General features: G+C 40.6%; 1 protein-coding gene across 9 annotated transcripts in view; it reads right to left on the bottom strand.

Moving 5' to 3' along the window:
* Positions 1-13400, bottom strand: part of Eml6 (EMAP like 6) — a 268175-nt gene that overhangs the window by 84473 nt on the left and 170302 nt on the right. For all 9 annotated transcript variants that reach the window (XR_005092272.1, XR_005092273.1, XR_005092274.1 and 6 more), the window contains 3 exons: positions 8818-9030; positions 3866-4033; positions 2652-2758 (listed from right to left, as the gene is read on the bottom strand). Coding sequence is in view for 6 of the 9 variants with exons in the window: in XM_028891555.2 (XP_028747388.1) it covers positions 2652-2758; positions 3866-4033; positions 8818-9030 (488 nt within the window). In the remaining 3 variants the exon portion in view is untranslated. The remainder of the gene's footprint in view (positions 1-2651; positions 2759-3865; positions 4034-8817; positions 9031-13400) is intronic.

The following is a 13400-nucleotide window of genomic DNA, read 5'->3' as shown; positions in this document are numbered from 1 at the left end:
CCTTCAATACAGTGTGGGTTTTATGTAGCATAGCTCAGTATTACTGTCCCTAAAGGAACCAAACTACCAAGAAATCTTTCAAATACCTGAGGTTTAAAACAATTTCCTCTCCTCCCTTGATTTGTTATTGCTTTCTTAGGTAATTTTATCCAGAAAATAAATGAAGTTGATGTTCTAGTAAATAAGAAAGAAAAGGAATTATTAATTAAATATATTTCACTTCCACAGGCAAGCAATCCCTGATGGTATGTAAGACAGGAGCTCTCTGGGGCCTCCTTCCTTCCTGGCCCATGGATTTTGACAGATCTGAGTCTGAAATTCTATTGATCCAATCCAAAACTCAAAGTCTGCTGCTAGAAGAACATTTGCTAAAGTTTAAATGTACACAAAAATTAATCTGTTATTTACCTCTCTTAGGTTTTATTCTCAAAAACTACTTTAAAACACTTGAAAAAAAAACACAATCTATTAGTAATTTCTCATATTCAGGAAAATTTCATTTTGAAGTAGAATAAGATAAAAAGACCAATTATTAGATAACGATTTATTTATGCACTGCCTACTTGCCAAGCATGACTTTACCTGCTACCTGGAACAGAACGACCTGGGGGAATAGCTGGAACAATGGGTCATTGCCCTGAACAGCCTGCTGACAGCCACGTAAGTTTCTGTAAAATCTCGCTTGCTTGCTCATCCCACCGTGTGGTTTTAGAGTGAAAAAAAGAACACAAACTGGACTCATCACCGAAGTCTTTCAGGGGCTGTCGTGGCTCGACCCACTGGTGACACCGCCTCTCTTCCCTGTCCCGAATGTCGGTGTGCTTATTCCAGAAAGATTCCCACAACAGTCTGACCAACTATATTACTAAAAAATCAGGAAATAAGCTATAATAAAGTTTCCTTTTAGGACCTGGCTAAGGTATAAAAAAAAAAAAAAAAAAAAAAAGAAGAAGAAGTTTGTTTTGTCTGTTTTAGATAAAATGAACCATACTTCTCAATCTAAAAATAATTATTCATCTGAGCCCACACTCTTTTTTTTTTTTTAACCAGTCAATGACTATTCCAGAGCACTGAATTCTGGGACATTTCTACTGCTTAGATGGTCATATGTTATAGCATCATGGGCCTCAATTTCCTGTCTATAGAACAGAATAAAGGGCTCTACCCAGGAATAACTTGGGAATATTGTAAACCAACATATGTAGAGGCACTGAAAAATAAATCACAGATAATAAGCAAGTCCAAGACCTGGATTTCAACGGGCATACCTTGCCACTGCTTCCTAGCACCATTAAATAAAAAGCTGCCAACTAAACAAAATGGCAGCCTCTCCCAGATCTTATGTCTGTTTGCTTGTTATCCCTGGGTGCATTGCTTAGCGTTTGTGTAATATTCTCACTGTTATAGTTTCCTTCCAAACCCATTTAGTGCTTGTGCTGCATAATACATTTATCAATCCACAGTCCAGGTGATCTGCACGTGGATGGAAGGGAACGGCTGCCTGCACCGTCTTTGCACTAAATTAAGAAGAAATGATACAGGAAGAAAAGCAGTAAATCCTGTGCTTATGTGGAGTTACATCAGAAGCACACGGAGAAGTCTAGGTCAGCATTATCTTAAACAGCAGCCACGTGGAAGGGGGCAAGCCACTTAACCTGCCGGGATCTGGATCAGCCAAATGAAGACAGTTGGCGTGTGGTAGCGGCCACAGGCCTACCTGGTATGTTTCCCTGGACAACACTGACAGTTACGTGTCTGGAACCTCATGTCCTGTTCACTCCGAGTTCACGTGCAGAATCTGTTTCACATACCTATAAACCGTTACTTCTACAAATGACAGGGGAGGAAATCGGACCTCTGCAGCTGTTGCCATGACATGGTGTGGTGAGTCCTTTGAAGCACTGCTTTAACAGGCCCTCGCTTTCTGCTAAAATGATGATAACCTTTGTGGGGGAAAACTGGATAGGATTTGCCAACTTCTGTGCTAGAAGTAGGTTCTTACTGGAGAGAGAATACACATTGGAATTGGGCTTACTTTAAATAAACAGGTAATGTCTGTCTAAGTTGAGCAAGAAAAAAGAATAACAGCTCACACACAGGCTACCATTCTTGGAGGGTACCCATGCAAAAAAAATGTACACTTTTATGATTTGCTAAGGAAATGAGAAAACTGGTACTTTATATGCATCTTTCTTTGCAAAATAATAATTATGTAAGTATGTATATAATAAAGCTTTATATGATAATAAAAAACCTTAAATGTTCAGAATTGAGCTTGAAAACTTAAACAACTCCCTTCCACTTAATTAAAAACATTAATTTAGTGTGTAAAAGTGTTCTGTCAGCATGCATGTGTCTGCGCCACTTGCATGCCTGGCACCTGCAGAGGCCAGGGGAGGACAGTAGAACTGGAGTTTCAGATGGCTGTGAGTCACCACGTGGTGCTGGGAACTGAGCCAGGTCCTGTGGAAGAGCAGCCTGCGATCTAACCACTGAACATCTTCACTCACTATCTAATGGTAATCAATGCTTTATTGTTAACCTGCATTCAAAAGCAAGACGTGGACATTTTTCTTCTGCCTAAGCTCCATCCATTTCTGAGCAATGTTAAAACTGAAGTGACTCCAGGCTTTTGTGCTGTCTTTACTGACCTGGCGATCATAATTGATCTGAGCTTCCTGTTCGATATCAGAGTCCAGTTCTGGTACATCGGACAAGTCTGAATCAGATTCTTCACTGTAGGAATCAGTACCACCTTCTGCAGAGACAGAACCCATTAGAGGCAAGGAAAAAGCTGAGATGCTAATGATCAAAAGGACATTTCAAGTAGCCCCAGGGATGACCTTGAACTCCAGAGGCTAGCCCCAGGGATGACCTTGAACTCCAGAGGCTAGCCCTACTTTCTGGTGCTGGCATTGTAGGCATGTGCCATCACACCTGGTTCCCTTTTTTCTTTTTTTTAATTAGATAGTAGGATTTCTAGGTTTTAAATTATATTTTATAAAATTAAAAAGTATAGGATTTACCAAACAGGAAGGTGGGTCTAAAGAAAACTCTAAGCACTTACTACCATCAAGATTCTCTTTAGTTTTTCAACATATTCACCAAGCATTAGAAACTGCCATGGTCAAGTCCCCACAGAGTCATATTATTAAACACATCGACTTGCATCACTATTTTATCGCCTGCTTATCCCTATGGACACCTCAAACAGACGTAAATAAAAGACTATACACCCCTGATGTGGGTCATCCAGGCCTACACTGTAGACCACTCTCTCAGTCCCTTCTTTGCACTGAAGTTGCCTATCACCGCACACACCAAGCAGGCCCTCTGCTCCAGTCTCCCCAAGGGGCTGACATGCATGCTTCCATCTTATCTTCAAAGGTCACTTTTTCAGTGTGAACCTCCAGTCACAGCCTGAGCTTTGCATAAGCGAAACCCTTCAAAGAAGGTCACTGAACCACCCTATACAAAACTCCAAAGTTTTTTCCTTTTTCTTTACATTTATTTTATGTGTTTGAGTGTTTTGCCTGCATGTATGCATGTGTACCACACACATGTCTGGTGCCCTCAGAGATCAGAACAGGGTGCTGGATCCCCTGGAACTGGAGATAGGGATGGTTGTGAGCCACCACGTGGGTGCTGGGAACTGAAACCTGGTCCTCTGCAAGAGCAGCAAGTGGTCTTCCCCACTGAGCCAACTTTCCGGCCCTCAGAAGTTTTTCCTTACGTAAAAAAAATATTATATAAATGGAATTTTGAAAACCACCTTAGCTGTTGAGCTCCAGAATAGATATTAGGAATATTCTTTAGAATGAAAAGTAAAAAATAAAGAAATGGAAAAGTTATGACTGTTATTTACCCTGGGGTGTGGTTTCCAGCAAGCCATTGCTGACAGCTTCTGGAATAAACCTCCACTGAAAAACTGAGTGATCTGCTCCTCCTGTGCTTAGCACCCACTGGAAATCATGGGACCAACGGACGTTCGTGACGTGTGCAGAGTGGCCCACATACTTTCTAAATTTGGCTCCTGAAATAGTATTTTGAGATTAATTATAATTTAAAAAAAAAACATTTGTTAAAAGCAATCACATCCTATCCACATCAAATAAAAAAATTTAATATATCAGAAACATATTTTTAGTCTTACATATTACAATAATCAAATGCCCCCAAGAGATCTCAATTATTCCATTACGCACTAATCTGAAGATATGTCTTTCAAATTCAAGCTTTACAGCTAAAGGCTTAGTTAAATCTGCTCCAACTAATGTTACTGCTTCAGGGCTTCTAAAAACAAATGCAAGAATTAACATCTTACCCATTCTTAGTTTAAAAGCAAGATAAAGCAGGCAGTCTCTATAAATAAACAAAATATTCCTCCTACATCTCTGTAGATCCTAAAATGTGGAGCTAGCCTTTTCCCTCTACAGAGATCACTTAACCTTTCTCTTCAGTGGGTAATGAAGATGGCCAAGAATAAATAAAGATAAATAAAAGTTAATAGACTTCACCAGGCAGTGGTGGCAGATGCCTTTAATCCCAGCATTTGGGAGGCAGAAGCAGGTGGATTTCTATGAATTCAGTGCCAGCCTGGTCTACAGAGTGAGATCCAGGAAGGCCACACAGAGGAACTGTCTCAAAAAACAAAACAAAAAACCTGAAACAAAACAAACAAACATTAGTAGAATTCAGATACAAGCAGTAAAAGTGAAAGTATGTGACATCAGAGAAGGGGCAGAAGCCATTGCAGACTTCTCCTTGGTATCTTTCTTGGGCCATGCCACATCCTAAGGACACTTAAGCAGTCTGTGGAGGGCCTTCAGCTGAAAGTCACATCTGAGAGTCTTGTCCTAGCCTCCAGGTGACTATAACACACAATATTAATCCCCCACACTTCTATCTACTCAAACCTCATCGTCCACTGCCACAAAAGCCCGTGAGATTGTTTCTCACACAAGCTTTTAGATTTGGAAGTAAGGCTCCTGTGCAGGATTGGTAACCGATACGCCTTCAGGAGGCTGGAACCATGCCACTGACAATGGAACCCTTTCTGCTTTGACCCCACTTTCCACCCTTTTCCCCACCACTCTGTTCCAGACACACTGGCTCCTTGGCAGTTCCTTGAACATGCCAAAGTGTTCTCTGCCTCCAAGTCTGTATTTGCTGTTCTTTCTTCATAATGCTCTCTCCAGGATATCCGAATGCCTGGTTCTCTCATTCTACAGGTGTCTGGCCATAAAGCCCCAACAGTGAGTCCTCCTTTGGTCACATTAGTAGAAACAATAACAGTATGATGCTCTGCCCAGCATTGTCTCCGATCATCTCCTGTTTTCTTGACAGCATTCTTACCATCAGACATGTTTGCTGTAGCTTTGGCACCTTTCCTGGAACTCACTCTGTAGTTTCATATCCACTGTGTCTACTCAGTAGAACAAAAGCTCCATGGCAGCAGGGACTTGGGCTGATAGAGTGAAGCATTTTCAGACCTTAGCATAGCACTTGACAAATATTTGTCCAGTAAGCAGAGGCACATCCTCTCCCAAAACTTTCCTTGGGACAAGCAGTGACTATGAGATTTCCCTCTGGATGTTTGTCCAAGGGGGGGGGTTGGGTATTAGCCCTCATCTCTTCTCCACTGACCTCGTCCATAGCTTAAAAATCTTTCCATGCCCATGAGCACCAATTGTTCATTACTAACCTGGAGTGCTCCCTGGAGGAACAAGAGTCATGTCTGTTTGGGTGTCTAACAGGCACCTACAAACTTGGATGTGACAGACTGAGGGGCTCCCCTGACACTCTCACACTCTTCCCTTACACAACAAGCAGCTTTTCCTCCTCTCATTTCCCATATCTTAGAACACTGCCTCCTTCGACATCACTGTACAAGCCTGAAACTCAGGAGACATTCTCAGTGGCTCTTTTTTTTTGGCTCCCTCCATTCCCACATCCAGTCTAGCAACAAAGCCTTCAGCTTTATTTAAACCAATCATCCATCTCTTTTGACACTTATCCTCGCCACACCATCTACCAGATAAATGCTTAAAAATCTATCTTGCACAGAATCAAAGTAATCTTTCAGAGACTTTGGTCATGCCACTTCCCAATCGATAGCAGTTGGTCACTGCACACAACATGAGACCCAAGCGTGGGTAGTCACACACAGATGTGATCTACATGGCATCAGGACAAATTGTCATTACTGATTCTAAAGGATTGAAAACTATTGAAATGAGAAACAAATTATTCAGGCTGTGTAAAAATATCAATTCAGTACTTGTCATTAACTGTAGGGCACTTACATATAATTTCTGCACAACAGAATATATATACATATGTGTAATTCCCAATGTGTCAAATTAACTTGGTTGTGAGGTCTGTTTGCTTTATATAGAAAACTATAAAGCCTGTTCAGTCTCCCACATTTGCTCACAGTCATCAGTCTGTGCTCATGTTTTTTTTTTTTTTTTTGTTTTGTTTTTTGTTTTTTTTTTTTGAGACAGGGTTTCTCTGTGTAGCCCAGGCTGTCCTGGATCTCGCTCTGTAGACCAGGCTGGCCTCGAACTCACAGAGATCCACCTGGCTCTGCCTCCTGAGTGCTGGGATTAAAGGCATGTGCCACCGCCATCCATGTCTGTGCTCATGTTTATCTTTCTACAGCCTTAACACTTAGAATCATTTGATAATAGTTCCCTGATTCATAAAGAGTAAAGTTTTATCAATTCTTATTCCTGCCAAGATTCCCACATACTTTTTTTTTTTTTTTTTTTTTGTTTTTTTGAGACAGGGTTTCTCTGCGTAGTTTTGCGCCTTTCCTGGAGCTCACTTGGTAGCCCAGGCTGGCCTCGAACTCACAGCGATCCGCCTGGCTCTGCCTCCCGAGTGCTGGGATTAAAGGCGTGCGCCACCACCGCCCGGCTGATTCCCACATACTTTTATTAACTTTTTCCCAGTAATTTTGGCGCAAAAGCCTTAAGGTCACAGGAAAAATTGCAAGATTTATAAACTGTGTGTTATGCAAGGTAGAATTCGGTTTTCTCTGAGGGCCTTGATCTTCAGCAAATGGCTGAGGAGGGCTCACTCTCCCATCATATGTCACCCTGCTGTCCACCTGTCCTCTTTCCTTCGATTGCCTTCTGTGTGCCTCCCTAAAGGATTATTTTTCATCCATGGGTGTCTAATTTTATAGCACTATTCATACACCACCCTGGCTCTAATAATGGGTCCTTACACCCATCAATTTCTAAGACTGGAGTCCATTCATAAGGTTTGAAGATACATAGAGGACACCAACTCTCACTGAGTTCATGTTGTCCTTGGGTCCTGACACTGGAGGCCAGTAGGTTACTTCTGATCTCGTCTTTGATTTTCCTGAATTCTGAATTCCTAGATACTTTCTAACATAACCAACTTACTCTTAAATGCACATTAGTTTAAACAAGTTATGCCCTGTTACCCACAAGGTACATTAAGCAGGTGGAGTGGACTTGAATTTGGCACATTGCAACCTTTTTGTGCTGTAAGCACTTTGAGCTGATGACCACTCTGTCCAGTGCAAGTCATTGTGGTTTCTCTATGCATTTTTCCCTCTATGCATTTTTCTCTATGCATTTTTCCCTCTATGCATTTTTCTCTATGCATTTTATGTTCCATTTGTACTGTAATTGTCACTGTTTCAAAGCTGCCAGTTAACTGAAAATTACTTTTTAATCACATTTTTCATCCCCTTCCCTCCTTAATTTAAAAAAATCATCAAGTGAAAGTCTGCAGGCAGCAACATATCCGATTACTCTCCTAAGATCCAGCTTTCAGGGCACAGCAGAGACGGGGGAGAGTCGGTGGAGGGCTTTCTCTAAGTGTGCAGAGTAAGCACTGGATCATTACAAGGTGACTCCATCAGTCTTCTAAGCTTAAAATGGTTCCATAGAAGTGCAAAACCCGAGTACAGGGAATGTTGTTTTCAGTCTGATTTCTCTCTAGAAAAGTCGTGCAGAATTCGTCCTTTTTGGTGACGAGGGGTCCACATCAGTAGAACTGTCACTTTAATCTAATCATGTTTAAGAAGACTTGCTTTTCTTTTCCTGTATAAGTGCAATTAGGTGGACACATAAAAAGTTAAATTATAGCCAAGTGGTGGTGGCACACACCTTTAATCCCAGCAACTCAGGAGGCAAGTGGCAGCGGATCTCTGTGGGTTCGAGGCCAGCCTGGTCTACAGAGTGAGTTCCAGGACAGCCAGGGATACACAGAGAAATCCTGTCTCGAAAGACAAACAAATATAACAACAACAAACGAACAAAAAGTTAAGTTATAATATGTTAAAGGAATTAAAAAAACAGTATAAATCATGAATATTTGTTCCCATAAACATAAGACATGATTGTTTGGAAATGTAAAACATGGGCTTGGAAGTCACATGATATTAACTCTTTACAAATTCTGACTTAAATTTGCAAAATCACATAGGACAGCAAAAGCAGAAGATCTCAACAGCACATTCTATATAAAATAAGTGAAGCCGGGCGGTAGTGGGGCACGTCTTTAATCCCAGCACTCGGGAGGCAGAGGCAGGTGAACCTCTGTGAGTCAGAGGCCAGCCTGGTCTACAGAGTGAGTTCCAGGACAGTCAGAGCTACACAGAGAAACCCTGTCTCAAAACAAACAAACAAACAAACAAACAAACAAACGAGTGAAGAATAAATGTAGACAAGAGAAAATGAAGTGTCTGGTGAACAGGTAAGGAAACCGCCTAACTATATGGTGTCTAGAATCCAGAGAAGATCTTTACCCCGCGAAGCATCTCCTTGGCCTTACCTTTTTTCAGACAAGGAAATTTGAAGAGTTTGACCAGTCCAAAGTCATCTCCAGACACCAGCACTGAGCTACTGTAGTTGGCGTCTACCGAGTTGATGTCAATGGCCTCGGTGTACTTGGGCCAAATCCCACTCACTTCAGGACCTTTCACACAGGTCCAGGAGGCCCAGTGAATCCCTTTGATTTCTTCCTTACTTGTTAAAGGCTTCCCCGCTGAAACAGCCAATATGAAGTTATATTTACATGTGAAACATATTCTAATATATTTTATTCATTTTTCTTTTCTTACAGTGTCTAAAACCATCATTAAATATATAAATCAGAGGAATTGTAAGAATTATAATCTGTTCACCCTGTTAGTTACTTTTTCAGTAGGGGAGGGAAGGATTTAAAGAAAACATCAGCTCAAAGTTTGGAAGTAAAGAGAATAGGAAATGACTATTGTGCTAAATGTAATGTCTCAAATTACTCATACCTCTTTGATCTTAATGACAGCAGATTTATATTTGTATGACATTTTTAAGTTATAGGTGTCAACACTGAGTCACCAACATTTTGCTAGGCTTTGAAAACCTTGACTAAGTTTGTCTTGAACTTTATTTTTTATAGTACAAGCATCATTACATGTAATCTTTTAAATTAATCAATTTATTTATTTCTTAGTTATTGGCATGCGTGTAATGTGAATGCACTCAGAGGACAGAGTGCATTGCAAGGACTTGGTTCTCTCCTTCCCCCACCTCGGGTCCAGGGACAGAATTCAGGTCACGGTTCTCAGCAGCAAGTGCCACCTTGCCAGCCTACAAATGATGTTTGAAATTTTTATTTTTTTAAATTTAAATTATATGCACAATGTATATCTGTTAATGGGTATTTTCACATAAATGCAAGTGCCCACAGGTGCCAGAGATACTAGATCCAGCAGAGCTGGATAAGGCTGTCAACTACTTGACTGACCATGCTGGGAACCAAGCATTCTACCAGCTCAGTAAGCACTCTTCACCACTGACCCACCTCTTCAGCACCCACAAGTGATTTCTGTTTTAAACAAAATTCAGGCTCTATGAATTTTTAAATGATTTTATTATTCAAGTCCTAATCACTGAATCCACAGAACTATGGTGAACTAGGTGTAATTGGTTGTGGGAAATGGTCCTAACAGCTGCTGTGGGTCTGCTCCCAGACACAGGATTCAGTTCCCATTTCTGCCAGCAGATTAATGAGGTCCACAGATGGCACACACACACACACACACACACACACACACACACACAAAACAAAAACAAAAACAAAACAAAAAGACAAAAACAAAAAACCAGCAAGCCACAAAAGCAAATGTGTGGGAAATATTCAACAGATACCACTTTTTTAAGCATATATCCTGATGCTTACCCTATTAAAATAAGCATATATTTTCCAATAAAGAACTGAGGAGCAGATACTTTTTCAAAGTAGCACTCCAAAATTCTAGACTGTATAACTATTCTAAAAGAATGCATTTAAGTGACCATAGTCTCAGAGAGGGTGTAGTTGGAGCATTGTCTGTGATCTGCTTGCTCCAGGGAATACATCCCCCAAATGACTCAGAACAGAAAGCAATCTCACTGTTGTGGCAGTAGCCTTTGGAGCTGCGCCACCTGGGCCAGTCAATACACTGAACAAGCCAGGTGCTCATAACAGAGTGATAAAGTGAGCTATAGAACGATAAACTAAGCAGGATGTTATTTTATTCCCAATGACAAATGTGTTCCAGATGTTTCCATACATGGAAAACCTAAGTATGAATTAATAACCCTCACACATTCTAGGCAAGTGCTCTATCAGTAACCTACACTTTATCCCTTTGAACATTTTGTCTTGTGACAGCCTCAGGAGACTCTGCCGAAACAGACCCCACACCTTGACTTCTGCCTCAGTCTCCCAAGTAAATAAGTTTTCAATAAAAATTTCAAGGCAATATATAATTGTTGAAGATTAAGATTTATGTTATGTTTTTCTTCACTCATTTCTTTTAAAAAATCATTAGAAATTATAATTTGGACATCATTGTGTGTGACATTTTAGTCTTACAAACTAAATGTCACTAAATTGCTATCACATAAGACGGGTGAATCTCTTATATAAAAGCTGCAAGGTGGACACAAATTAAAAAAAATGTACTTTTAAAAAGCTACATTTCTCCAGATCATATGATTATGATGACTAGACCATAGGACATGCCTTCAAGGCCTCAGCCCTAGTGTAAAGGCAGGCTCTAAAGTGACCTAAGAGATAGTCTCTAATTCTCTGTGGCTGTCCTTTCTAAAGGTTCAACAGATTATCCTATTCCTTTGGATCTTGGCAGAAACTTGTTTGCCTAATGTTCACACACCTAAAGTATGTGACAGGAAGAGAGAAACCCTTAGGAATGAAAAGTTAAGACTTATAGCCAGTTTGCAAACATTAAAATAAACAGGAGTTTTGGATCCGCATGAACACTTGTCCAGTGGGTCTTCATCAGGTAAGACCCATGGAGGTGGTCTCTTACTCAGCAAGGGACCCCTGGGCTTCGGGACAGTGCAGAATATTACTATGACCTCACAGCATCCACACTCTCTTCTCTCTCATAATGTTGTTGATTCTCTTAGTCATTTTGGTTTTACTTTGTCAGTCACACATGGATCAATGTGATCGTTCCCAGAAACACCATTTTTTTTCTCAAATACTTTCCCCTAAAATTTTTTGGTAACTGATGTTTCTCATGTTTTATCTGGGAATACCAGCTATCACTCTAGACCCTGGGAACTCTTCTGATCCAGCTGACAGGATCAGAGGAAATAAAAGTTGGTGGACAGCTAAAGAAATATAAGCTAATTGTATGCAAGCAGTTTGTGGCAAATCACCCCTATTTCTGTAAACATGTTTTGTTAAGTTTTGAATGACATTGTTCTTGAGAATGTATGCCTATGTAAGGACAGGACGTGCCTGGCTCGAGGATTAGCCAAGCTAGCAAAATGCTAAGTGTTGTTTTTGGTTTAAAAGTTGTTTTGATGTAAAAGTTTGGAAAAAAAACATATTTGACATATTTGGTTTTACTGGAAGTTAATGCTGGAGGGTGGGGAAAACATGCTTGATTTTTGAAGTATAAATAAAGATGGCTTGAGCTATTTAGGGCTGACCACTTGTATGAAATTCATCTGGTGGTCAGACAATTCTTCTGGCAATGCCCCTTCCCCATCTCAGGACATGAACCCAGGCTACAGCAGGACCCTGGCAAAAGGTAAATACAAAATCTTCACCATGAACACCCCTTGGTATTCATGTCACCGTTCCTGCCTAGGGAACACACAACACACAACTCACATCCCCTCATCTCTATTTGCGGCAGAGATGCATGTGTTATACACTAAGGAATAGCATGACCATTTGCAGACTGACTCTTCAGTCATTCGCCTTTTGAGAAATGTGTCAATCACAATGCAAGTGGCAAAGCAGGAACTGGATGGAAGCAAAAGGAGCTCATAAATCACAAGGCCTGGACATGAAACTAGGCATCCGTGGACTCCACATTCTTGGAAGCTCACGGAACAACTACTTCAGGTCATCTGTTTCTAAAAGTGATGAAATATTTCAACTATATAGAAGATTACAGACTACTATAGGGAGCAAATGTTTGTAGCACTGAGTTTCAATGAATATTATTGGTGTTTTTCATAGAATTAAAAATCATTTGTTGCTATAATTGTGGTGTGTGTGTGTGTGTGTGTGTGTGTGTGTGTGTGTGTGTGTGTGTAGGTCAGAGGACAACTTGATGGAGTCAGTTCTTTCCTTCCACTCTGTGGATTGCAAGGATTGAACTCAGGTCACCAGGCTTGCATGGCAAGAGCCTTTACCTGCTAAGTTACCTCACCAGTTTCTTTAAAACAGAATTGTAAGAACTTATTATAGTAATTTAAAATCCACTGGGTACTCATCCCCAATATCATTTCGTTTTCTTTCCTTAGAAATAACCAATGCCCTGAATTGAATGCTAAGCATTCCCATACATCTAAAAACCATATTTTATGTATGTAAGTGGTTGTAACATATGAACTTATTTTAATATCTTAACATTTTTATATAAACATATACTGTACACACCATTTTGCATTTATTTGCTCAGCAGTATACTTTTGAGATCTATCCATGTTGATACAAGCTGGACTAGCCAGTTCTTCACAGAATTTCCTCTTGTGGCTGCACTTGAGCTCTGCTCCACCGATGGCCACTCAGGAGTTCCCACCTCGCTCTGTCTCCCACCATCACCAGCACAGCAGACGCTCCTGTGCACTAACACTGACAGGCTTTGGCCAGTCTAAATAATTAAAGTGGACCTCCAGTGCTGCTCTGGACATACTGCACCCATTGGAATAATACAGGTGTTTATGCCCACTGCATGCTTCATCTTGAAATTTACATATGTTTTCCTAATGTTTTAAAATTTTTAATGTGACCCAACTCATTAACCTTTTTTCCCGAGGGTCCATGGCTTAGAGGATCTCATCTCAGAAAACATTCCTTACCCTGAGGTCACAGGACATTCTCCAACATTCCTCCATGAGGTT

The sequence above is a fragment of the Peromyscus leucopus genome, chromosome 10 (assembly GCF_004664715.2).
Source record: "Peromyscus leucopus breed LL Stock chromosome 10, UCI_PerLeu_2.1, whole genome shotgun sequence".
Lineage (NCBI taxonomy): Eukaryota > Metazoa > Chordata > Mammalia > Rodentia > Cricetidae > Peromyscus > Peromyscus leucopus.
Note: the sequence above shows the minus strand (reverse complement) of the source record. Positions and strands in the feature narration are given on the sequence as shown.